Source organism: Callionymus lyra, chromosome 4 (genome assembly GCF_982586985.1).
Source record: "Callionymus lyra chromosome 4, fCalLyr1.hap1.1, whole genome shotgun sequence".
Taxonomy (NCBI): domain Eukaryota; kingdom Metazoa; phylum Chordata; class Actinopteri; order Syngnathiformes; family Callionymidae; genus Callionymus; species Callionymus lyra.
This window is the reverse complement of record NC_141821.1, coordinates 38494143-38519871: the sequence shown is the minus strand read 5'-3', so window position 1 is coordinate 38519871 and position 25729 is coordinate 38494143. Positions and strand designations below refer to the sequence as shown.

Sequence of the window (25729 nt, the reverse complement as noted above, 5' to 3'; positions counted from 1 at the left end):
GATGACGCTGTGATTCCCGTTCTCGCGAGACGCCGATGTGAGCGACTAAAACATGGCAGCCCTCTGTCACTAAAAGAAAACAAACTATTCAGCGATAGAATTTGAAAAAAGTCATATTGCAGCCGTAATACAGTATACAGAGTATGGCCCGATGCAAGATCCTGTTTCCAATACCAATTTCTGCTGATCTGTTATAATTCCCTGTTTATTATTTTGTTTTCAAGCACGATATATATCCATTCTTATGAAAAACCCTTAATTGTTGAAAAAGATCTGACTTTATTTCCATGTTCAGCAGGTTTTGAAGTAATAATAAACAAAGTTTCATGTATATTTACTGTAGAAAAATAGTTTTATTGTCAATTTAGTATAGTGTATTAATGTCACTGTTAATCAAGCATGATATATATTAATCTTATAAAAAGAAAACGTAATAGTTGACAAAGATCTGACTTTATTTTCATGTTCAGCAGGTTTTGAAGTATTACTTAACAAAGTTAAATGTATTTTTACTGTAGAAAAATAGATGTATTGTCATTTTAGTACATTATAGTGATATCACTTTTAATCAAGCACAATATATATTCATTCTTATAAAAAAACGTAATAGTTGGCAAAGATCTGACTTTATTTTCATCTACAGCAGGTTTTGAAGTATTTATGAAAACATTTTCATGTATTTTTACTGTAGAAAAATAGATTTATTGTCAATTTAGTACAGTGTATTGATGTAACTGTTAATCAAGCACAATATATATTCATTCTTATAAAAAAAATGTAATAGTTGACAAAGATCTGACTTTATTTCATGTTCAGCAGGTTTTGATGTATTAATAAACAAAGTTTCATGTATTTCTACTGTAGAACTATCTGTCTCACTACCGTAACACCTTCACAAAAGTGCAAGTTTTTTAAAGTTGCGGCTAGATCGCGGCTCAATTGACCCCGGTAATGTTAAACCATAACACATAAATGATAATACTCACTCTCGCGTCTTACCCATGTTTAGTTTTGTTTTAACATGTGTAATATCTTTTCCTTTCTTCACACTATGTTTCACATTTCACCCACTAACACACTAGCACATTAAACATCTTACAATTTAAACTCTGCAGTTAACAATTTCTACTAACAAGTGTGTCCCCTCTCCAGGGAGGCTTAGCACGTCATGCACACATATTTTTGTCCACTTCAGTATTCATTTGCCATCATTACATTCCACTGTAATCTTTTTGCTTTTCATTGTCAGGAGCTTTCTACTGAGTTGAAAAGGAGGTAGTGGGCTGCACCCATCGCAAATTATACTGGAAAAATAAAACTCCAAGAATAAAATTAACTACATTGCAAAAACCAAAGACACAAGGTGGACTTGAAGCTCCAAATTTTGAACTTTATCATCTATCCTAACAGCTAAAATATCTAAGCCAGTGGCTAAAAGATCCAAAGTCTGGATCCTGGCTTGACAAAGAACTTGCTCATTGTAACAACCTACAATCAGATCTTCCATTTATTACTCAAACTACTAAAAATCACCAATGTTTTAAAACTCTGACCATAAATACAACCTTAAAGGCTTGGTGGAGAACCTTAAAAAAAATAGCCCCTTCAATCCACTCACCCATGTGGCTGAACCCAGATTTTACTATCAACAAAATAATGATTAACTTCAGCAGCTGGAAGGAAAAGGAATTTACACACCTGCACCATATTGTACAAGGAAACTCGCTCATAGGGACGGTGGCCGGCCGGTAGGAGCGGTAGGCAGACCCTTGGTACCACAGAGACCATGGACCACCCGTGTAATGCTGCTGTCCTCCCTGGTGCCACACAGTGGGCAGAGACATGGGCTATAGGCCGGCGGGTGTGGCTGTTACAGGGAAGCCACAGTAATGTGGTGACTTTCTATCCCTCTGGACTGTCTTCCTATGGTTCCCTGTTGTGGGCGGGGTGGTGGCCTGGTGGCCGGGGGGTCTTCCGGGGCAAGGGCTTACCCTGATGCACTGTCCTCCTACTGGTTTACTGGCTGTCCCTCGCCGGTTGGCCCTCCGCGCCAGAGAATCCCTGAAAAGTGTGGGGGTTGATGGTCAAACTGGAGCACATAGCCCAGCCTGATCACTTCCCTCTGTCATATAGAATGAAGTTAAACCAGGCAACTCCAAGTGGAATAATGTTCTGTCAGAAACAAAGCTCTGATGAACGTCGGGTTGTCATGGGCTGACAATGGGCCTAGGAAAACGAAACACAGGACGAAACAACTTTTTCAACAGGTTTGAGCAGGTCACCTCACTGCAGCCCACTTCAGGACCTGCCCCACCTTGTTGTGCCCCCCTCACCTCCACACAACCACTTCCCAGCTTCACCTCACTACAGGTACACAATGTACTTTGGAGGATTCGTCCAGGGAAGGCTGCTGGTCCTGACAAGGTGTCTGCTCGACTGCTAAAGACCTGCGCTGCTGAACTAGCTGAGCCGCTCCAGCATATCTTCAACCTCAGTCTAAGTGCCAACCCTGTGGAAGACTTCCTGTATCGTTCCAGTCCTGAAAAAGATCCGGCCGAGCGAGCTGAACAATTACAGACCGGTGGCACTGACTTCACAGCTGATGAAGACACTGGAGCGGCAGGTCCTCAAACACCTAAGGCCAAAGGTCCAGCACGCACAAGACCCCCTGCAATTTGCCTACCGGCCAGCAGTTGATGTAGAAGATGCCATCCTTCACCTCCTGCATCGGACCTACTCCCACCTGGATAAAGGAAGCGGTTCAGTGAGGATCCTGTTCCTGGACTTTTCTAGTGCCTTCAACACTATCCAGCCCATTCTGCTGCAGGACAAATTGACACAGATGCATGTGGACCCTGGTCTGGTCTCCTGGATTACGGATTATTTTACTGATCGACCACAGTACGTCAGGCTGAAGGACATCACGTCTGACACTGTGGTGTGCAGTACAGGAGCACCTCAGGTGACACTACTGGCCCCTCTCCTCTTCACCATCTACACTTCAGACTTCTGCTACAACTCAGAGCTGAGTCTCGTCCAGAAGTATCCTGACGACACTGCCATTGTTGGATGCATCAGGGACAACAACGAAGACGAGTATAGGAGTCTAATACGCGACTTTGTGGACTGGGGTGAGAGGAACCACTTGCAGCTGAACACCTCAAAGACCAAGGAGCTGGTCTTGGACTTCGGGAGGTCCTGGACAAAGCCACGTCCAGTGTCCATCAGACGCGACGAGGTGGAGATAGTTGATAACTATAAGTACCTCGGTGTGTGGCTGGACAGTAAACTGGACTAGTACTGCAACACAGACCATGTTTATAAGTAAGTAAGTAAGTAATATTTATTTATATAGCGCTTTTCGAGACCAGGGTCACAAAGCGCTTTAACAATCAAAACAATACTCAAAACAGTACATACTTCAAAGATCAAGACAACACCGAGAACAACACAAGAGTTCGAGAAATTCAAGGAAAAGCCTGAACAAATAGAAACGTCTTAAGATGTTTCTTAAAGGAGTCAGTAGACTCCATCAAGCGCAAAGAGAGAGGAAGATTGTTCCAAAGCTTAGGAGCAACAGCCTGAAAAGATTTCTCTCCTCTGGTCCTGAGCCGTGTGCGTGGAACCATAAGTAGATTCTGATCCACAGACCTCAGAGACCGAGCTGGGGTGTAAGGCTGGATCAGATCAGTGATGTAAGGAGGAGCCTGACCATGAATAGCTCTGAAAGTAAGAACCAGAATTTTAAAGTTGATCCTGAAAGAAACTGGAAGCCAGTGAAGAGTTTTAAGGATCGGAGAAATGTGAGTTCTCCTACTTGAGCGGGTCAGAATTCTCGCTGCAGAGTTAATTTATAAGAGAGTTCAGAGTAGACTGTACTTTCTGAGGAGGCTTCGATCACTTAACATCTGCAAGAAGCTCCTCTGCATGTTTTACCATGTTTCCAAGAGTCAACAGGTTGGACAGATTGATCAGAAAGGCTGGCTCTGTGGTTGGCATGAAGCTGGACTCACTGGTGACAGTTGCTGAGAGGAGATCACTCGACAAACTACTGTCCATCATGGATGATGACAGTCATCCTCTCAGCAATGTCATCAGTGAGCAGAGAAGCAGATTGAGTGTATGAATGCTCCTTCCCGGGTGCAAAAAAAATAGACTCAAGGACTCATTCATATCTCGGGCTATTAAATTGTACAATTCTGAGTTCGGGGGCAGGAGTGGAGTAAAAGTATAATGATGTTCAGTTCTATGTTAATCTCTGTATCCTTTGTCTTTGTTGTTTTTCTTTTATCTTTGTTCTTTATCTTTATCTTTAGACTTAGATTGTATCATCCTGTACTTTCTCTTTATTTCTCCTTGTTCTTGTTCTTATTTTATTTTGATTATTTTTTATGAAAATTTGCTGTGGATAATTTGGAAAAAAACAATTTCCGGAAGGAGACCTCCTGAGGGATCATTAAATTTCTACCTAACCTAACCTAACCTCTGTGTGTCCCCCCTCTCTAGGGAGGCTTAGCAAGTCATGCACACACATTTGTCCACTACAATATTAATTAGCCATCATTACATTCCACTGTAATCTTTTTGTTTTTCACTATCAGGAGATTTCTACTGAGTTGAAAAGGAGGTAGTGCGGTGGGTATTCGACACCTCTTAAAGGAAGTGGGCTGCACCCAGCTGGGTGGCATTTTTTGAGCTTTCTCAGAGACCAGGCAGGGCCTCGAGGATAAACTAATAGTGAAGCAGTTAGAGGGCGAAGCACCAAAAGAACAAAATACTCGATACATTTTGAAATTTTTCAATGAAGAAACGTGTCGTTTTGACAACAAACAACAAACCTCCGACAAGGGGGCGCCAGTAAGTTCTAACAATGATACATTTTTCTTAGTAAGTTAGTAAGTAATTTGTATTTATATAGCGCTTTTCCAGACCAGGGTCACAAAGCAAATCAAACTAAACAATCAAAACAATACTCAATAAAATATATACTTTAAAAGTCAAGATAATACTGAGAACAACACAGAGTTCCAGAAAATCAAGGAAAAGCCTGAACAAATAAAAATGTTTTAAGATGTTTCCTGAAAGATATTCTATTAGATGTTGTAAATTATTTATATTCAAAGCTCAAGTGTGTTTATTAAAAAACCAAAGCCCTGTCACCCGCAATTTGCTCAACACCACCATTGGTGGCTGAGAAGACTAACCACAGCAACACGCTCCCCTGTCCCTTTCTTAACATTCACTTTAACTTTCGAATTATGTATTTATTTATATATGTTGTGTGTATTTATTGTATTTTTTTGATAGTTGTACATGTAGTGATGTGTTATTGCTGTCGGACAACTGCATTTCTACTTTGGGGGATTAATAAAGTAAGTATCTATCGATCATTTATATTCCCACAAGTTTGTCATGCGAATGCAAAACGACATCATCAGATTGTGATGAAAAAAAAAATTATTCTGTGAGGAGAGCCGCGGCCCGTAAAGGAGGATGGACGGATTAGGCGACTTCCTCCGTACCATGCAGCAGGATTTCCTCCAGTGACATGGGATCGGGAACGTGACCCATGGAGGCAATGAAAATCAAAGCTAAATAGATCAATTATAACTCGTAAAACGATATAATTTTTCATAGTTCGTGTAAGGAATTTTTGGATAAAGGCATGTGCTGAAAACAGACAACTTTAGTTTATTCAAAAAGCGTTTATTATTGGTCATAATTTCACACAAGTTCACAAGTGTTTAAGACAAGTCTGGCTCAGTTTTGTGTGTGTTTGTGTGTGTGTGAACTAACAGTGCAGTTATAAATAAACGACCACAAAGAGAAGAAGTATTGCAACAGGAAAAATAGAAATCTCAAATAAAACAAACAAAAAAAGTCGTTCCAAGTGAACGTGTAGCACCATCTATCCTGTTCAAATCTACATCATTATATATAAAAAAAAAGAAAATCTCAAGAACACTTTGGAGAAGTGATTTTCTTTGTTCCGTACAAACACAGCACTCTGTTCTTCTATACGTGAGCAGTGCCTATTGTCTACAGAGAGATGGCGCTATATTCAAGATAGAGATATTTCATATATATCAGAAGAGCAGGGAGGAAAATTTCAGAGCACCAGAGAGACATCGTGTTAGCACAGAACACGCAGTAAAAAGTTAAGAAAAACAAACCAAAATAAAGGTTTTCGACTTTGAAAACAGGGAAACATCAATATGCAATAAATAGAGGGAATGTTTAACTTACATATACAATGACCCTCTTCCTGACCCAAACAGAAACACAAAACAACAAAGTATTCTTCAATAGGTCAAATAATACGAGGAAAAAACTAAATTTCAGAAAGGATGTACATATAAAATCTGACAAGATAAACCCCGCCCCTTTAAGAAAACAACGTTTGTTAAACCCGTATGAAGCATTCAGCTGTATGTTTCTATAATGCATTAGAAAAATCTCTATCATTAGTATTTTTAAAAATTTTCTAAATACAAGTGAAAGGCCAATGTGGTGTAGTATCAGGCTGATCGAGGTTACAAACAATACAATAAATTATTATCAACAAGAAGAAACAGCACCTCACGACCAAAAAAACCAAAAACATTTACAACATTGTTCAAGAAAAAACGGACAAAAACGAGTCCGATAAAGAACTTAAATTCCTCCAGAGATATTTTACCAATAGCACCTCGGAAAGAGCACCATCGTGAACGTAAACTGGTCTTGTTGGCGGTTATCGTTGTAAACAGTGATGATTGGTAAACGTTCAAAACTGAGTCTTATATTTTTGGTTTTATGGCTCTGAGAAGACACAGGAAGGGCTCTGTCACCGGGACGAGGAGGAGGCCGAGGTCTGCAGGAGGAAGCGGAGCAAAAACGTCAGAATTCATGATTCTGGTTAATGAAACAGGACGTTTCAAACATGTGTGTGGCCCACCAGGCTGAAGGAGTCGTAAGCGGTCATCAGCTCCTCGATAGAGTACTGCTCCAGAACCACCACGTTGTTCAGGTTTGGACTCCGCTGACGTGCACAGCCTTCACAGTGAACCACGTACGACTTCCTGCTGCTACTTTCGCTCGTCACGAACAGCAGGTTGAACACCTCCAACTGCCACACACACACGTGAGTAACATGGAGTCAGAAAATAAAGGTGCTGCTGATGATCACACTCACGTCACACTCGTTGCAGTAGTACGCTGGCTCATCTTTGACTCGACCCTGATAGGAAATCTTCTTCCCGTCAGAAACCAGCTGATCTCGCAGGATCTGGATGTGCTTTATGGACTGGAGTAGACAGTGTCTGACGGACACAAAAATATTTTTTAATTTAGTGTTCGATGGATCGAAGTAGGTCATTGCTATCATGAAGTGTTTAAAATAAAATTTCAAAAATGAAACTTTTTTTATTGAAATGCTCTTTGTAAGCATTGAATCATTTCTAATTCAATAATTTCTATACTAAGAAGTTACATTTGTTTTTATTAGATAGTTTCAATAATTTGTATATTGGAAGGTTGAATTCATTTTTTTGATGCAGAGGATTTGATGGACATAAAAGTGCACTTCAAATCCAATCACTTTATTTATATATTCATTGTGTTCAAATGTACTAACATTGATATGAATTTTAATGTGTTAAAATTCTTAGAAATATTGAATTTGGAGAAAAAACGTTTTATTTATATGCCAACTTCAAGTCTAAAGGGTTAGCTCTATGGAGTTAAAAAAATCCACATCCCTGTAACATGAGATCTGTACTAGGTACAAATATGTAGTTATGTGTATGTGCATTTGAAGTACGTGTACAGATCTCATGCTACGAATGTGTGGAATATAGTCACCTATTTTAACAGTGATTGAGGTGCAATACAAATATTTGACTCACACCTTCAACAGGTTGTGTTCAGTGACTTGTCTCGTACACTTAGATTGTGGATTATGAGTATGAATATGTAGTTACGTCAGTCTAAGTTAATTGTATGAGTACAGATGTCATGGTACGGGAATGTGGGACTTAAGCACCCGTTTTCACTTCATGTAGTTCATCCAAAACTCCTTTGCCTTGATGACAAGAGTTATTCTGGGAAAAAAATAAACAAGGCTATATTTTAAACTTGTTTGTGGAAGATGTTTAAAGAATAACACCGGAAATACTACAAAGGTAAATATCGACAGCGCTTTCAGTGTACAGTGTACTGGCTACACTGAAAGCGTGATATTTACCTGTAGTACTTCCAGAGTAATTCCTGTTTCGCTGTTATTGTTTTTTAAACTTCTGTGACAAACGAGCGTATAATATAGACTTTTCCCAGACAATTCTTCTCAGCTTCAATGCAAAATGTACATTAAAGACGAGCGGTGTTGAGGTATATATGGATGTTTCCAAGTGTCTTTTTGGAGGAAGTTCGTCCGCTGAGCACCAGTTGCTACATTAAAATGAACATAGCTTTTTGTCTATAACTCTAAATAGGAACACTCTAAAAATAATTAAAACCCTTAGTCGACATGAGGGTGAGTAAAACATGTGTGAAGTTTGAATTTTGGGTTAACTATCCCTCTAAGAAATAGCTTCAAACATTGATGGGATTATTTATGGCATGTCGTCCCCCTGCTGGCCATATATACAAGAACATATGGCGCAACTTCTACTACAGAGTCAACTCACCTCAGCATCTTGTAGGTGTCCGGGTCCGTGATCTTGAGGGTCCGGGCCACGTTCCAGGACACGTGGATCATGGGGACGATGGACTTGACCTTCTTGACTTCGTTCCACTCAAACCGCTCCAGAGCCAGCTGGTACTGGTACGCTGTGATCACAGGAAGATGATAAGATCATGTTCAAATCAACAGTGTGAGATTCTTCAGGCAAAACACACACCATTGAGAGGTCCCACATTCCAAGCAATGTTGTTGCACCAACCAACGGCCTGAACCCAGTGCACGGTGCCTGCATTGATCCATACAAGGTCGCCTGGTCTCTGGATGAAGCGGTACACTGGGATGTTGGCATTGTAGAGGTCCTCCAACACAGGCCACCAGGACCCCGTCAGGTAGTCCACGCCGTGCCTAAGGATTACTCGCATTAGGAGACTGCCAGCATATGAGTTGGCGACGTCTTGAGACTCACTTCTCGCAGAAGTCGTTGATGGCCTGCCAGTAGTTCTCGTGCACTGAGAACCACTCGCAGTCTCCGGGGCCGATGTTGATGTTGACAGAGCAGAAGTTGTTGTTCTCCTGGTGACCTGAGGAGTGACAAGTCAAGTAAAACCTTCAAAATAATTCACTTAACAATTTGAGCTAAAATATTGGTGTGTGTGTTTGTACCTGGCGTGCGGCTGCCTGGCACCTTCATGTACAACTGCACCGTGTTCATGCCCAGGATGGTGTGACCGACATGACTCAGCATATTTCCACTGGATGAGACTCTCATGAACGCTGGCAGCTTCTGCAACTCCTGCAGCTGAGCTTTCCACCTGAACCAGAACCGTCATCAATCAACAGTTTTCAGTAAATCAAAAAATTTGTTAAAACTTTTAGCAAATGATTCTTTGACTTTCAAATGACATCTCAGTTGCTACATGCAAACTCGTAGTAACAAATCATGACTGCCAGATTACAGAAGGACAAACAAACTCACTTTTTAGGGTCAGACAAGTCGATGTTGGTGCCGAACTTTATGATCTTTCCAACCTGTTTCTGTTCTGTGCTGCAGATACAAATTCAGAAAACATAAATGTCATTTATAATGTCCAGTGCAAGATTGTTTCCTAAACAAAATTGTGGTACGTAGTAATCGCTTACTATTATTATACAGTATATATAATACATGTTCAGACCTCACAACCCCGCCTTGCATTTTGTAAACTTTTCCAAAACCATCACTCATTTTCTGGAACTCCTGTGTTTGCCTTATGTTTTCTTGGCCTTTTAGAGTTTTTACATTTGTATGTATTTTTAACTGTGTATTGCTTTTGATTGTTTAAAGCACTCTTTGACCCTGGTCTAGAAATGTGCTTTACAAATAACTATTACTTACATAGTAACGATCTTCCTCTCTCTTTGCGCTTGATGGAGTCTACTGACTCCTTTAAGAAACATCTTAAGACGTTTCTATTTGTTCAGGCTTTTCCTTGAATTTCTCGAACTCCTGTGTTGTTCTCAGTACTATCTTGATCTTTAAAGTATGTACTTTTTTGAGTATTGTTTTGATTGTTTAAGCGCTTTGTGACCCTGGTCTCGAAAAGCGCTATATAAATAAATATTACTTAATTACTTACTTACATACTAACCTACTTACTAAGCTTTATCACAGTAAATAAACTCTAAATAACATAATAATTAAATTTACTACAAGTAAGTTGAGGTTTAAATGATTATATATATATATATATATATACTGTATATATATATATATATATATATATATATATATATATATATATAAAAAAAAACATAGCATATGAGATGCCAGCCCCGTCAGCAACAGTGAGATGAACAGCTCTAACAATGGTTGGCTTCCGAGCCAACCAATCACTGTCCATTACTTGTAGAATTTGAATTCAGTATTGTAGAAACCAATTAGCTGTAACTAAATAGAGCAGTGTGTAGAAAGGTGGCATGGGACTTCACTGGTGTTCTTGTTGGTACTGTCAGTACAGGATCGGGGCAGCCTACAGTATCCCGGCTGCGCATGTGCGGTTACGCCGCAAACTTGCCGACGTCACGGTTCTCTCACAGAGACAAAGCTTGTACAGCCTACAGTATCGCGGCTGTGCAGGATTTGCTAGAGAGCGTTTTCAAATTTTAACCTAGAGAGTCAAAGAAATCCAACAATGATTTAAAACATATTTAAGTGCTCTAATGAAGTAAACACTTGATGATTATCTAACTAACTAAACGTCGTTAACTTAATATTTATTTTCAAGTACGATGTATTATTGGTTTTATAGTAATGATAACAATATTATTATAATACCGTCAAACATAATAAATACATGAAAATAGACTTCAAGTGGGGACGTTGACTAAGGGTCTGGTATTAACAAGTAAGGTAACACATTGGTGATGTATAAAATATTTTGCCCTATCAATACTCTTATTATTTTAATTCCTACTCTATAGTTGGAATATTCTGTATTATTAAATCTACAACAATTTAAATTATTTAGAATCATCGATTTAGTTATACTAAAAGGCCAATAGATTGTAGTAATATGTATAAAAATGAACTTAAATGAAGATGAATTAACTACGAGCGTTGATAAAACGTAATATTTTATACATCATAAAATGCTACATAGAAATAACTGAATACTAATGAAGCTAATTATTGGATCAATTATTTTCAAACAAATTTCTTGTTTGTATCTGTTTGTGTCGTTACTCAAGTTTATATTTAGATTCAATTATTCTCTGTCAAAACATTTATCTATGATCCGTTTAATAATAGCGATGTGAATAAAATACTAATGAAGTAAACAAAGGGCGGATCTTTGTTGTATGTTTACTTCATTACAGCACGTAAATATCTTTTAAATCACTGTTGGATTAGTTTGACTCTCCATGGAAAAGAGTTTCAAAACGCTGTCTAGCAAATCCTGCGCATGCCCAGCCGCAATACTATAGGCTGAACGAGCTTCGTCTCTGAAAACAATAGTGACGTCATCAAGTTTGCGACATCACAGCACATGCGCAGTCGGGATACTTTAGGCTGCACTGATCCTGTACTGACAGGCACCATAAGTAAGCAGATTGTGGTAATAAGTGAGACTGGGAAGTGTCAACTTTATATCAACCTCTTTGTAAACATTTTACCTGTTCCCATCTTTAGTGCACTCTTTGATTGGAGTATCAACACTGGAAGTTGGCTTTTTCTCTATGTCCTCATCTTCTTCATCACTTTCTTTCTCCTCCTACAGTCACACCAATGTTAGCAGGTGTATGTTTCATGAGTGCATGTGCAGTGACAGTGTGTGTGTACCTGGAGGCTCTCTTGGAAACTGGATGCTTGATACTGGGCATACTTGGCGATGGTGGTGTGGGAGCGGCTGCTCTCGCAGGGCCAGGTTTGGCCCGTCCCACTGGCATCCCAGTTCTCATCAGCGGGCTGCTGAACCTGCGTTCGCACCTCCACAGCCTGCTCGGCATTGGCCTCCACTAGAGACTTTGTGGAGAAAAGACCCAGATCTGGAGAAGAGAGAGAGAGAAGTTTGTGTTCAAGACTGAAATAATACTCATACACAGGGGTTCAATTATACTTCTAAATCATTTAATTATTAGAGAAAAAGAAAGAGCTCAAAATGTTTATTAACAAATTTTATGAGTTTGACATTCTTTAAGTTTAAGCCAGGCATGTCCAGTTTGCAGCCCGGGCCTGTGTGCTGCTTGCTAGCAGATCTCATGCCTGTGGTCTCGGTTATTGTTTGATTGGAGAAGAGAATAAAAAAAAAAAAAGTTGAATTGTAAAATTAAAATCTTAGACCTGTTGATTTTAACAACAGGATTATTAGTCATATAAAAACACAAAGCTGCGCCGTGCCTATGCTAGGTCCCAGGGTTTCTTTCATGTCTAAATTCTGTGAACTCATTGAAGGTAATGCTTCTTTCATCAAATGTGGCCCTTCTTGGATAAAAGTTTGAACACTCTTGGTTTTAGCACTCCGTTTCAAATGTACTGGTTTGGTACCGATATCACCAATCAACTTGGTAGCATTTATCACAAACTTACTGAGGCGCAGAGATCCTGCCAGTCCACGAATCACGGTCACAGGGTTCTTTGGATCAGTGCAGAACTGCAGCAGGACGGGTGAGAAGGCGTCTCTCTTACTCTCCAGCTGATAGAATAAACACAATGTCAATAATCAATGATATTTGTGTAGTTCATCTTGTCGTTTCAGGTGTTATTGAGGGATGTTGACCATCTGTGGACTCACATAGATGCTTGGTGTTGGAGGGTTGAGCTTCTCTTGTGAGATGGGTTCCCCCGAAGACATCAATGGTTTGACAGAAAATGCCGGCAGCAGGAACGATTCCCGGAACTTCCCCTTTACTCTGGCAACCCTGAGAATAGAAACGACACCAGAAAGTCAAACGATATTTCAAAAATCACTCCCGGTATCAACAGAACTTTCTTCTAATGAGGCCTCATCAACCCATCACTAGTACTTTCTGAACTACATGTTGGCCTGCAGTCATGGATCATCACAGGAGACGATTCCATGATTCCATAATGAGAAATGACAGGGTGATGTGGACTCACCTGCAGGAGCGGATGATCTCTACGGCTGTGTTCTTGATGCTGATCTCCTCCAGTGGAATTCTCTTCTCTTCCACCTCGGATGCGATGAACGTCTCTCTGTCTCCGCTCTCCACTTTGATTAGACGGATCTTCAGCTCCTTTGGCGGCCCGTCAGAGAGCGCCCTCAGTTTAAGGAAGTCGGTGGAGCCCAGCGATGTAGCCGGTTCTCTCTTGTGATCCGTTGAATTTTGACTGGAATTCCTGGAGGTCCAAGCCGAGTGTCCCGTTTCACTGGTGGAGCTGGCACTGGACCCATCTCTCCGCTTCTTCTTGTCGAACACATAATGACTGCGGTTCTTGTCCGAGCGTTCTTTGCTCTGCAGATTCAGGTCTCCTAGAATCCTGCGATCCTTCTTGTCCTTGTGGCTCTTGCAATCTTTGTGTCTTTTGTGTGAAGACGATGAAGATGATGATGATGATGATGGTGAAGGTGAGGAAGATGATAGAGAGCAGGCCGATTCATCTTTCGTTTCCCGATGTTTCTTCTTCTCTTTTCTGTCCATGTGCTTCCGACTGCTGTCGTGTGCATGCTTCTTCTCCTTCTCCCAGCCTTTATTTCCCTCCTTCCCCCTGTGCTCCTTCTCCCTCTCCTTGTCCTGTCGCTCTTTCATTTTACTCGGTTCTTTTGACATCGATTGTCGACTAAGAAGGACCTCACAGCTTTTTCCCAACTCTGCCAGCGATGATTCTGATATAATGGTCAGATGCTTCTCGTCCTTGATCAACTTTATCGGCTTCACCGTCTGAACAATCTCCTGCTCCTTAGAATCTTTTTCTTCTTTGCCAACTTCAACAATTCTGCTGAACTCATCGTCCGGAAGAGAAAATTTGTCAAATGGAGCGACACCAGGTGTCACTGTGGAGTCAGATGTTGGAGAGCCAGTCTGCTCCTGTCGACAAATATCTGGACCAAGTGACAGAGAGGAGGAATACTTGACTCCAACTAAAGCGGAGGGAGGGGGTCTACCAAAGGGACCGCCTCTGTAGGCGTACTTTTGGCCATGAGGAACCGTAGCTAAAGACTTGAACATGCCATTGACGCCTGTCTGATGGAGGTGAGGCCGCTGGGGTGGTGGGGAACACGATGGGGAATCATCCTCTTCCTCGTCTTCACTTTTATTTTGCTCCGAGACCCCATAGAGCTTAGCTAAGTCACTGTGGCGATAGTTGCCTACTCCCATTTCCTGTTTGGGGTTGAGCACACAGTTTTTCTGGACCTCCTCATCCTCCTCGTTAAGTGAAGAAGTTCGGCTACATGGTGATGCCAGAGAGCCTTGCCGACTAAGAACTGGAGGGCTGGCGTGGGGGTTTGATCCAAACTCCTCCTGATGCTTGGGTGCTGGGAGGAGATCCGGAGCACACAAGTAGCTCTTAATGGGTTGGACACAGGGGGAGAAGTTGTCCATGAGACCAGAGGGGGCAGTCTTCTCTTCATGACAGAGCTCCTCCTCCTTTTTGATTGACTCGTCAAGCATGGCCATGATATTGGCTAGACCATCAGGGAGCAACGTTGACATCTCTGAAGGTTCTTCCTCAAACTGGGCCCCATCAGAGTTTAAATTCCTGGTTTTCTGAACCTTTGAGGCGCTTGACAGACTCTCTCTGGGGAAGGCCTGGTAGAGCTTGGGAGGCTCTCTACGGGCCAGAGGGGCAAGTGAGTGTTGTGCTTCTTTGGACTGGATGGGTGCCGACTGCATGGTTGGAGGTTTTATGGGTGGCCCCTGCGGGTTTATACCTGAGGAACTGTGACCGGAGGAGGTGTCAAAAGTCACACCTGCATTGGTCCACATCTCACGTTGCCTTTGCTTCTCCCGGGCGTAATCGGTCTGAGGGGTGAGGGGAGGCGGGCGGAGCCGCTCCAGGGGTGCACTGCTGGCAGCTTGGTCTGAAGGACACTGAGGAACACCTCCTCTGCTGAGCCAGGGATAAGGGGGCGAGGCCTGGTTGGTGGGCAGGAGAGAGGGAGGTGTAAGGCGGGGAGGTGCTGGTGCAGGGGTGGAGCTCCCGCTGAGGAGACGTTCCAAGTTCTCAATTGCAGTTTGCTCCTTTCCCTTTAGACTGCCCAAGTTAGACATGTTCATTTCTTCCTCCACATCTCTCCTCCTGCTTTCCTTGCTCCTCTTCTCTGCATGTTCTTCCCTTCTCCTCTCCTCCTCCCATTCTTTCTGCCGCCTTTCATGCTCCCTTCTCATTCTCTCTTCGTGTTGCTCCCGTCTCTTGCAATCCTCTTCTGCTCTCTTCTTGCGCTCCTCTGCTTCTCTCCTTTGCTCTTCATGTCTCCTTCTTTCCTCCTCCTCCACTTGCATCTTCTCCTCCTCCTGCCTCCTTCTCCTCTCTTGTTCCTCCTTCTCCCATTTCCTTCTCCTTCTCCTCTCCTCTTCTTGCCTTTCAAACTCCCTCTTCTTTTCTTCCTCTTCTTTCCTCTTACCAATCTCCCTTTTTTTGCATTCTTCCTCCTCCTTAAGCCTCATCTCCCGCTCTTTTTTCTTCCTCTCCAACCCCTCCTCTCTGTCCCTCCTTCTCTTCTCTTCTGCTTGCATATGCCCCTCTAACTCTGCGTCCAACTTGTCCAAAGCCTCCTCAATGGACTGGGTCGGACAGGTCTTCTGTTGAGGGTACAGATGTGACTGGGCAGATGTTGGATGAGGAGCACGACCAGAGGTTGAGGCAGTATTAGTTGCTTGTGAGGAGGAGAGGGTTGAAGAGTAGTAGGCGGGCATGGAGAGTCTGCTGGTAATGACGCTCTCTCCTGCCCTCTGGTGTCCGGTGGCAAACAACGACGAAACCGCGGGGAACGAATGCTGCAAGTCCGCCTGAGAATAGAAACTGGTCTTCACCTTGCTGTCGGGACACTTGGATGAGACGTGCTGCCGGGGTCGGGTCTGACAGTTCTGCATCTGCAGTGAGGCGGCGCTTGGGTCTGTGCTGGTGGAGCGTTGCTGTAGTGATAGTTCTCCTTCTCTGGGCCAGTTTGAGTGATTGGTCATCCCTGCTGACAGGTCTGAGCTGTTGTTGTAGAGGGTGCAGGAGGAGTAAGCGACAGGGTGGTTTGAGGTGATAACCGGGGTGCGGGTAGGAGGAGGACCGCTGTGTGGTGGTATCCTAGTATGAATGCTAGCATCTGCCTCTTGTTTGCGGCTCTCTTGCCGCTGCGATGTTGGTCCTGAAGGTCTCCCACCCAACTCCTGTAGACCAGAACTTAAACCGTCAGTCAAACTGGCCTCATCAACACATCAAAGGTAGATGACAAGTTGTAAAAAAAGAAAAGACAAAAGCATTTACTCACTTGACTAACTACTGAGTCGCAAAAAGCTGTTGCCATTTGTGAAAATAAAACAATCAAAAAAAGGAAACTATTTCCTTCAAAGAAAATTTCAAATAATAAAATCTATATCTTTTTAAGTCTGATGGCCAATATTATAATGTCAGACAAACAAAATATTTATATGGAACGTGTATGCAACATCTTCAAGATTTTTTTTTTCTCTCTCTTTTGAAGTGAAAGAAAAAACCATGCAGTACATTTATTCTGAGGAGAATAAGATATTTTTATGTTTTCCTGACTCACCAGAGAGTGATTGCTGGGTCGACTCTGGTAGTTCCAGACCTCGTAGGGCAGACGCTGCTGTGACGCTGAGGTACTGCTGGCAAGAGGGGGTGCAGGGCGGGGGCGATGCCCCAACCCATGCTGTATGTGGCTGTAAGGCACGCTGCTGCTGGTGACAGGAGGGTTTGCTGGTGACGAGCGGACCTGCTGCCCCCTGTCCTCTCTGCTTTGTGTCGGAGAGCTGTGGGAAAGAACCTGGGCTCCGCTTTGACCGCTGACTTGAGGGCTTCTCTGATGTTGGGGGCCACGGGGGTCCATGTTATGATAGGATGGAGATGGACCAATTTTTGAGCCTGGACTACGGTAAGATGGGGACTGCTGGTTTCGTTCCCGAGTCTGAAACGTGTCCTTTTGTAACTGACGGATATAACCAAGAGAGGGGTTCGTGGGAAGAGACAGAGTGGATGAGATAGAGGATGGGAGGGGGAGTTTTGGGGCGTAGCTGTCCAGCCGGTGGCGGAGGTCCTGGTGGTTCAAAAAAATAATTGAATATTAGCATAATGAGCTGTGAGACTGTCCCTCAAATAGCACTAGATCAGTAAAGCTAAGACTAGTTGTGAGAAAAACTCTGAAAGATTTGAATCTTACTGGTTGAACCTGGAACTCCAGCGAAGGCGGAATTTTGCGCTCCAAGTTTGGGGGCTGCCAGGGTGCGTTGTCCTTGTGCATTGGGTTCCAAAAGACTGGTTTTGGGGGTAGAAGATGTGATGAGGTTTGGTGCTGAGGTGGCAAAGCTGGACCTGAGAAATGCTGCTGGCTCGAAGCAGGAACCTGATAAAAAAAACAACAGAGAAAGATCAAATAAAAGGAATTCAACATCAGTAAAGAGTTGGGGTGTAAGAAATTAACAATACACTTAAAAATCGCTATCAGCATTTCTTTTTATCATAGTTCTTTTATGGTTTCTAATTTACATTTTCTTTAAAAAACTTGTATTTATTTTCAATATACATGCAAATATTTACTAAATCTGTTATCATTATTGCATTGCACACAAAACACACAACTAGTTAGGACTACAAACAGACTAAAAAAAACTGGATAGGACTGGTACCAGATCCAGGCTTTTCTTTCGTTTGTTGGGACTCGGACAATCTTCAGGAGCCTGCTGACACAGTTGGCGCAGCGACGGCAGCGGTGTGTGCTGTATGACAGAGTGTTCCCCAAGAGAAGGGGCCGGTCTCTTCAGCTGACCACCCAAGACCTTCCCTGGAAACGCCCTTGGCTGTGAAGGGAGAACATAGAGGATGGGAAGTGAAGACGAGAACTTGTATCGAGAAATTATCATAAGCCATTAAGAGTACCTGAGCCCAGATCCCATTTCCCAGCAGTGAAGGCCCGCGGGGGACGTTCTGCTCCTGGGGACCCCCAAACTGAAGATAAAACATGGTATGGTAAGCAGATGTTACAAGAAAAAAAAACAAAAAGCAGAGGGAAAGGACATGTCGCTCACCTTCAGGAGCTGGTTGGGGCGACCAGCGGGAAGATGTGGGTTTGAGGGAGGTGGCTCGTTATGGAGCCGTAGAGAATGCTCATTGGGCAGGGGGACCATGTGGTGCGTTTCGGGGTTGTGAGGGTCGTACAGTGAGCCATTTTGTTCCCAGGCTCGGTGGGGAATGGGAGGCAGGACGTACTGAGGGTGAGGAGGGGGTCTCTGTGGTTGCATGCCGGGCAGCATGGGCTGAGGGAGCTCCATCGTCTCCCCTCCTCGTATGGGTCTGAACAATTGACAAAATTTGAGTCTGTCAGGCCAGCATCTCCGCACAAATGACCAAACATTTTTAAAAGAGTAATCTACGACTTCTTACCCATTGTTGAAGAACTTATTGGGGTGGTTCAGTCCAGAAATTGGACCAGGAGGTAGATGTGGAATCAGCTGGTGTTGGTTCATTCCAGGTGAACACCTGATCAAAACCATATTTATAAACGTTACTTGGGTTAAAGTTTTTTGCAAGATTTTAATAAAACCAATGTCAGACGCCGGTTCATATTGTTATGTTTGCAGTGCCATAGAGACAGACCTGGAAGGTGGTTGCCAGGCACGGCCACCTACGGGAGCCCAAGGTCCCCGGTTTAGTCCATCCAGTGGGAAGGAGTCGCGTGAGCCACGCCCGACAAACTGCTCTACTGCGTGATGCATCCAGCCTGGAACAAAAAAAACAGAAGGTAGATATCAGTAACCCTGTTGATATATACAAGTTTCAAACAAGTTTTTCAATACAAAATTAGTCCAGGGTGGAAACATTCCCTTACAAAAAGTGTACAAGAGTTTTTAATGCAGCATATTAATGAATCAACTGTATAATAACCATAAAATCATGACAATATACCAGAAAATCCAGAAGGTAGCAGACACTCATCTTCCTATACTAAGCCTTAAGATGCTACCATGGTAACCAACTCAGCAGTTTGCCATCAAAACAATAATAGTACAAATATTGGTGAATGAAACTTACCGGACTATCTGTACCTGTGAAGCCCTCCACTGCAGCACAGAGAGGGCCTCACCACCACACTGAGATTGTCCTGACACCTCAGGATCAGAAGTTTAAGACGACTGCTGAAACAGAAAAGTTTTGAAGTTACTAATTATATATATATATATATATATATATATATATATATATATATATATATATATGAGAAATTATTTTGTCCAGCAGCAACTAAACAAACAATACATGTCAAAATGGAGAAAGAAAATAAAATGGTGAATTACATTTAATTTTAATTAAAGTTTACATACAAATTCACCATACAGGAGAAGCTGTGCAAATGTTTAAATCCCTTTTCGCCTGTAAACGATTAAAGCATAATAAGAATTACTTATTCATTCAATTAATGAATTACTTTCTTGGATTTACTTGCCCAACAATGTCGATTCATAACTTTAATTGAGGCTGCAGTATACCGTCTAGTCTCTAGGGGGAGCCAAAGGCGCAACAGGATTATTTTAGCGGGCAGGTGGTTGGGTGGAAGGTGATCACAGGTCAGGACACATGTAGGGCAAGATAGTCCAATTAAGGGGCGTTCAGGTAGGAAGAGCAGGTGTTGGATGACTTTAGTCTGCTGCCAAGATCCTTGTGCGGACAGAGCCGCTGCCAAACAGCACCATCAATTCAGTCTTGTAAGGAAATTACCCTAGTTGATGTTTGTGTGCGTGTAGCTTTGTGTTTGTGTGTATTTAATCTCATTACCGCAGGGGTGATGGATAGGGAGGGGGACAGACAGCCTGAGCAGGACACAAGAATAGATTAAGGAGAAGAGAGACTCACTGGTGTTCAGATGCCCAGCTACAAAAGGTTGCTAGACTTTGAGGACAGACGAACACTCACATGTGATGGAGGCTTTCCTTGTGTACAATTACGATTTTAAATAGTTAAACCACTAAATTAATGGTCATCTGCTCTTCAGATAAAACAAAAGGACTCATTTTATTCTGTACCGTCACTACAAAAAAGTCTGATGTTGCATTTGCCACACCTACATTAAAACCTTCCCGATAGTTTCATTTACAGTACATTGGACATCTTACTATTGAACTCAGCATACGAAAAAATAAAAACATGTGTATTTTTATTAACACTGAACTTCTAAAAGTGATTAAAACAGACAAAGAGCAGCTGTAGAGAGAACAACACTGTACAGGCTTTTCCCTGATTTTCCTGGGACTCCTGTGTTGTTCTCTGGGTTATCTTGATCTTTTTAGTATATATTTTTTGAGGTTTTTTTGTTGATTGTTTAAGCGCTTAAATATAAATATAAATTACATATTTACTTACTGTAATAAAGCCAGTTATTTTATGTAGTCTGACAGTTCAGGATAACTTAAGGCCAGTCACTCTTTAAATTTATAAAATTATTTTTGTTTAAAACTTTATTTAAACTAAATTCTAAAACGGCCTGCACTTGCAAAAAAAGCTTCAAAATGACACAGTGTCAGTCGATTAGAGGTTTGAAGTCATGGTTAAAAACACCACCATAAGCATGAGGATTGGTACCCACAACCTTTCAAGCATCATAGCTGCTAATTAGAGCTGAGTAAACTGTGAATGGACTCGTACGGTGACTCATATTTGTTACTCAGCATCTTTCCTCCAGCTTCCCCCGAGTTGATCCCACGTGGTTCTTCCTCCCACTGTTTTTTCACTACCCACACACACACCGCCCACATCTCTATTTAAAGCTTAGGAGGAAGTACTACTCTGTACTCAGTTGTTTTTACCTTTGAGAGTCGTGAGGATTGTGGATTCACAGTTGGGTTGAGTCGCCTCCATTCATCTCTCCAGAGTTTCCTTTATACTGAAAAAAAGAGGAGACAGATCGTTAAGCTGTTGTGAGCAAGATAGAACATGACAGTTGGACTCCCAAGATGGACTGGCTCTGGTTAAACATGCAGACTGGAGCGGTGACCTCCGTCGACACAGACAAAATGAAGACCAGTATAGAGAACAAAGAGATAAGATTTGAGGGAAGCCAAGGACACGTCAAATACTTTCGTTTTCATCTGAAAATATTTGAATTTCAAGGGGGAACTCCTGATGAATCAGCATTGTGATGAAATGTTTTACCCCATCAGCCAAATATACGATCATGTGGCGACGGAACTTTCCAAGTTTATGAGGTCACCTTGTTGATCTTAGTGTGCACGCTAGATGAGAAAACGAATGACAGTCATTGTTACTTTGAAGGTTGATCAAATCTAGAGCTTTGATAGAGAAACACACAAGTTGGAAAAGCCACAGCGGCACAAGACTCGTGTGAGTCACCAGTACGCCGCTACTTAGCAGAGAGAACTAAACTTGAAAATTGATTCAGACTAAAATGGGATTGTTGCCACAAACAAAACGTCCCTTTTAGCTTAATTTCTTTCTTGGAATAATGTAACTAAAATGTCGTAAATAATAATAAGAGATTATTTTGAGTCACCAAAACAATTATTACTGAAAATATGGGGGGGAATGTGAAATGATATATATTGTTGCTTTAATGTCATAAATAAACTGATTTCCGACTTTTTTCAGAAAATAATTGTGGTGAAAGTAAAGAAGGCAACATCACACATTGATAATAGCAAGATTTTGCCTTTAACCCATAAATGAAAACAAATTTACTGAAATAAATTATATAAATCTTTTAAAAAGAAAAAACGCAGATAATTTTTTATTCATCTTTGGATGCTCAGAGAATCAATTACTGGAAAAACAGGCAACCTTTGCCAAGTCTGAATGATGTATAAAAAGAACACTTTCAAATTAATTCAGAAAATAGATATGTTGTCAAACTACGCTAAAACATATTTTCAATAACATCACAACAGGTGTTACTGTAAGCAGCCAACAAGGGCATTGGTGGGCTCAATTAAGACGATTAAATCTCTCAAAGGGGCACTTTCCAGCACCCCTTCTAAAGGTGTCGAAAAGGATGACCCCCCAGGTGGGCTTCCCTCTCGTCCAACAGGGTGAATCCCAAAAGTCAGACACCAAGCCTTGGAACAATTATTGCTACCGCTACTTGGTGTCTCCACCAGTAGCAATTCCAGATAAGAAAAGCATCCACATTGTGCGTTGAGCTGCACTGTACTGCAGCGGAGGATCTGTCGCCCCCGCTCACCGTACCCCCTTTGGTGTCTCTGATGGGTGATAAAAGCCCATGTTAGCGTTTACAGTAGGGCCCAGTGGGTGTAGTACCAGCCAGCAGCCACTCACCATCTTACTAAACAAAGCTCAAGTCTGGTGGATGGGGGTTTGTCAATAAATATACTCAAGTGTGAGAAGACTCATGGGGATCTAATTTTATAATATTTCTTAATTTATTTCAAAATTTCAGAGGACCTGAATTTGACATTTATTCAATATTAATATGTGGCACTAAAACTGACAATAAATCGGATTTCCTGTTCTCCTGCTATGTAGTTAAAGTAAATAACTAGTCGTTCACGGACCCATCTGGAAATATAAAATACTTTTACAAGGACGAGCATCACAAAGAGGACTCTGATGGAAAGATCTGGCCTGGTGTTCCACAGTCCCAGTAAAGGCTATAAAAAAAGCGAGATAAGACAGGATGACAGTAATATTTTTCAGGTCCCTTCTCTGTTACATAACCTGAAAATATCCAGCTCTGAAGGAAACACCGAACATTCCTCTCACAGCGAAAAGGACTTCCGTCCACCACCTCCCCGACTGTCCACTCTCCACCTGAATCCATGTTTGGCCATGTTTGTTTGTGGGACTTGGCCATGACAGTGATACAAGCAAGCAGTGATATCAAGCTTTGAAAAGAAAAAAGATTCCTACTTGTGGTAGTGAGGAGTCGTCTGAGGATACAAAGGTTGCGCCACAGTGAACTCAAATGACATGCCGTTAAACCTGGCATTAAGAATTCTCAAGATGAAGTTGAGTGCCAAGAAGAAACGAACACTTAAAGACCAGACGAAATATCTGATAGAAAACTAATATAGCACCAAGAAATAAACTAGACTTCCAAAGGGTGTATCAGTTAATACAAGTTCAGAAGACTTCAAAGTCATTTTCTAGCGATGCAAGTCAAAAAATAGAATCAACTAGGTCATACTCAGAGGAAAGAGTTTTCAAATGTACTGTAATATCTCACAAGACAATGTTTATCTGGCTTTGACGAAGACAGAGAAGTAAATTACAGAAACAAACATGTGATTTGAGACCAAGGCGAGAGGAAGCTTTCGTAAGAGGAACTCTGCGTGCGTCTGATATAGACGTCTAAAGTTTCCTGAAATAAAACTGTGACACTGAGTTGCGGGCATCCAGTCTAACAGTTGGTTTCGGTCGCAGATCTGAAAATACACCTCATCGTGACCACGTGTACAAAAGTGTGTGTAAACTCCCCACACACACACACACACCATGTGCAATACTGTGTGAATCATTCGTGCTAGTGTGTGGGAAAAGTAAAAAGAAAAGGACACCAATATTCAAACAGAATTGTTGGCAGGGTTGACTCACATCATTTCCACCCACCTTGTTTGTGTTTCTTGAACTTTTAAAAGTATGATGAGACTAAAAGCCTCATGGAAACATCAATTTAAAAAACTGCCTGAGATAAGTGACGTACAGCAAAGTGCTGTTTACTTTGACCACACAGGTAAGTGTTTGTTCACAGGTAGCTAACAAAATCCCTTTTTTCCCTAAATTGCAGAGGTATTCTTTTAACCTCTTTATATTATGCATTTATTCTTGTATATTCTTTTATGAAGATGAACTGTTATTTTGGTCACACTTACTACAAATCCACAAAGTTAGATATTGAGAAAGTGGCCATGGTTTTTGACTAACTCTCTTTGTGAACTGGACCTTGCGATTTTTTTTTACAGCCTTGCCAGATCACAAATGGAAGTTTTAACACCCTACCTGTTGGTGTGGAACAAATGTCCCACAACCTTTTGCTAATGTCCCCACACCGGTGATGCTTTTTTTTGGTGAGTGACACCTTCACGTGGTAAAGTGAAATGAGTAATTCCACAGTTGCTTTAGTTTCCAAATTAAGCAGTCGAAAATAAAACATGTTTCTCGGGGGAAAAAAAAGAATAATGATGGTTAATTGAGCAAGTTTGCGTGCAACTCTTGCTTTTGACGAGTCAGCCCTTCAACACGTTTCCTTTTTGTGAATGTGTGGGTCACTTCAATGTGACACACTGTTTTTTCACCACTGGGTTACGTGATCGTGACCTCCCAAAACGATGCACTTCCTGACCTGGGTGAGTCAATGACACCACCTTCAAACACACTATACGTAGCTCAAAATATGGCGTGTGTCGCTATGGTAACCGTCAACAAACGTGAAAGGAATTAACATGTCCAATGCCTCAAATATCTGAAACGACTTTTTTTTGCGAGGTTGTGTTCTTGCGACACGTGATCTCAGACCCGCCGTCACCACACATCACATCGGCAGGCAAAACAAAAACACACAGTGACCCTCCCCCAATAAAAAAAAAATCCAGGGAGGTGATGCAAATCACTTCCTTTCAACCAGTCTTTGTGTGAAAGATTGACTGTGGTGGGGAGGACGACCCCGGTGCTCCTGCGACCCCCACTCCCTACACAAGTAGTCACAATAGTGAGAGCTCCTCACACACTTCTTTCTGCCTCTCTTTCTGTCTGAGAACCTCGATATTTTTAAACACACCAGACGCTCTAAAACCACGTGGGATTTTCAACGCCATCCTGTCAAAAAATCCGAACATAACATAATAGGACTTTTCTATAAACCACGTGGTTAAGGTGGTCCACGATGGTCCACGTTACTTAAATCAAACACCGGATTAAAGTGGACATTTATAGCCCCTCCCCCAACACGCGATTCAATGACTAGCTTTGAGAACTTACTCGCGTCGAGATCAATCGGAACAAAAACCCCGCCATCGATCGATACACGCAATCTAATCCAAGTACCCATTGATTCCAATGACTATCGATTTTGAGATCGAAACGCGTGAAAGAAACTGAAATTTAAGGATAGACTCACCGTTAAATCCACCGAGAAATTCGAATGAATAAAAAAAAAATCCGGGTAATCCCTCTTTTAAAATCCAGGATTTGGGTTCAAGACATCTCTCGTATCCGGGATCGAAGCGTTTGGAGTCGGGATGAGAGCATTACAAAGAGTCAGTGTGTATATATTCCAGATTGAGGTCGGTTCGAATCTTCGGTGCCTGTGAGTAACTTCTCCGGGGCTCGAGCCGAATGTTTACGCGTCGAGCTCCTCCTGCACCGGCTAGCATTGAGCTGCTGCTCCGCTTTAAAGGGACAGACTCTTCGCACGCGCTCACGCTGACACACGCACA

At 42.1% G+C, this 25729-nt stretch overlaps 1 protein-coding gene across 5 annotated transcripts in view; it reads right to left on the bottom strand.

Annotated features, from left to right (window-relative positions):
- Positions 1-5693: 5693 nt before the first annotated feature.
- kdm6ba (lysine (K)-specific demethylase 6B, a) overlaps positions 5694-25729 on the bottom strand; it is a 74345-nt gene continuing 54309 nt past the window's right edge. For 2 of the 5 annotated variants that reach the window (XM_087790164.1, XM_087790163.1), the window contains 22 exons: positions 21131-21207; positions 19362-19465; positions 18927-19050; positions 18714-18809; positions 18359-18623; positions 18210-18278; positions 17960-18130; positions 17494-17676; positions 16867-17370; positions 13260-16483; positions 12934-13060; positions 12729-12834; positions 11982-12187; positions 11816-11913; positions 9639-9707; positions 9326-9474; positions 9129-9243; positions 8880-9067; positions 8667-8808; positions 7175-7301; positions 6938-7108; positions 5694-6853 (listed from right to left, as the gene is read on the bottom strand). In XM_087790164.1, the coding sequence (XP_087646290.1) occupies positions 6827-6853; positions 6938-7108; positions 7175-7301; positions 8667-8808; positions 8880-9067; positions 9129-9243; positions 9326-9474; positions 9639-9707; positions 11816-11913; positions 11982-12187; positions 12729-12834; positions 12934-13060; positions 13260-16483; positions 16867-17370; positions 17494-17676; positions 17960-18130; positions 18210-18278; positions 18359-18623; positions 18714-18809; positions 18927-19045 (6156 nt within the window). In that variant the 5' untranslated portion in view covers positions 19046-19050; positions 19362-19465; positions 21131-21207 and the 3' untranslated portion in view covers positions 5694-6826. Of the gene's footprint in view, positions 6854-6937; positions 7109-7174; positions 7302-8666; positions 8809-8879; positions 9068-9128; positions 9244-9325; positions 9475-9638; positions 9708-11815; positions 11914-11981; positions 12188-12728; positions 12835-12933; positions 13061-13259; positions 16484-16866; positions 17371-17493; positions 17677-17959; positions 18131-18209; positions 18279-18358; positions 18624-18713; positions 18810-18926; positions 19051-19361; positions 19466-21130; positions 21208-25410; positions 25638-25729 lie in introns of those variants that run through there. The other 3 variants (XM_087790166.1, XM_087790167.1, XM_087790165.1) reach the window with 3 other exon arrangements.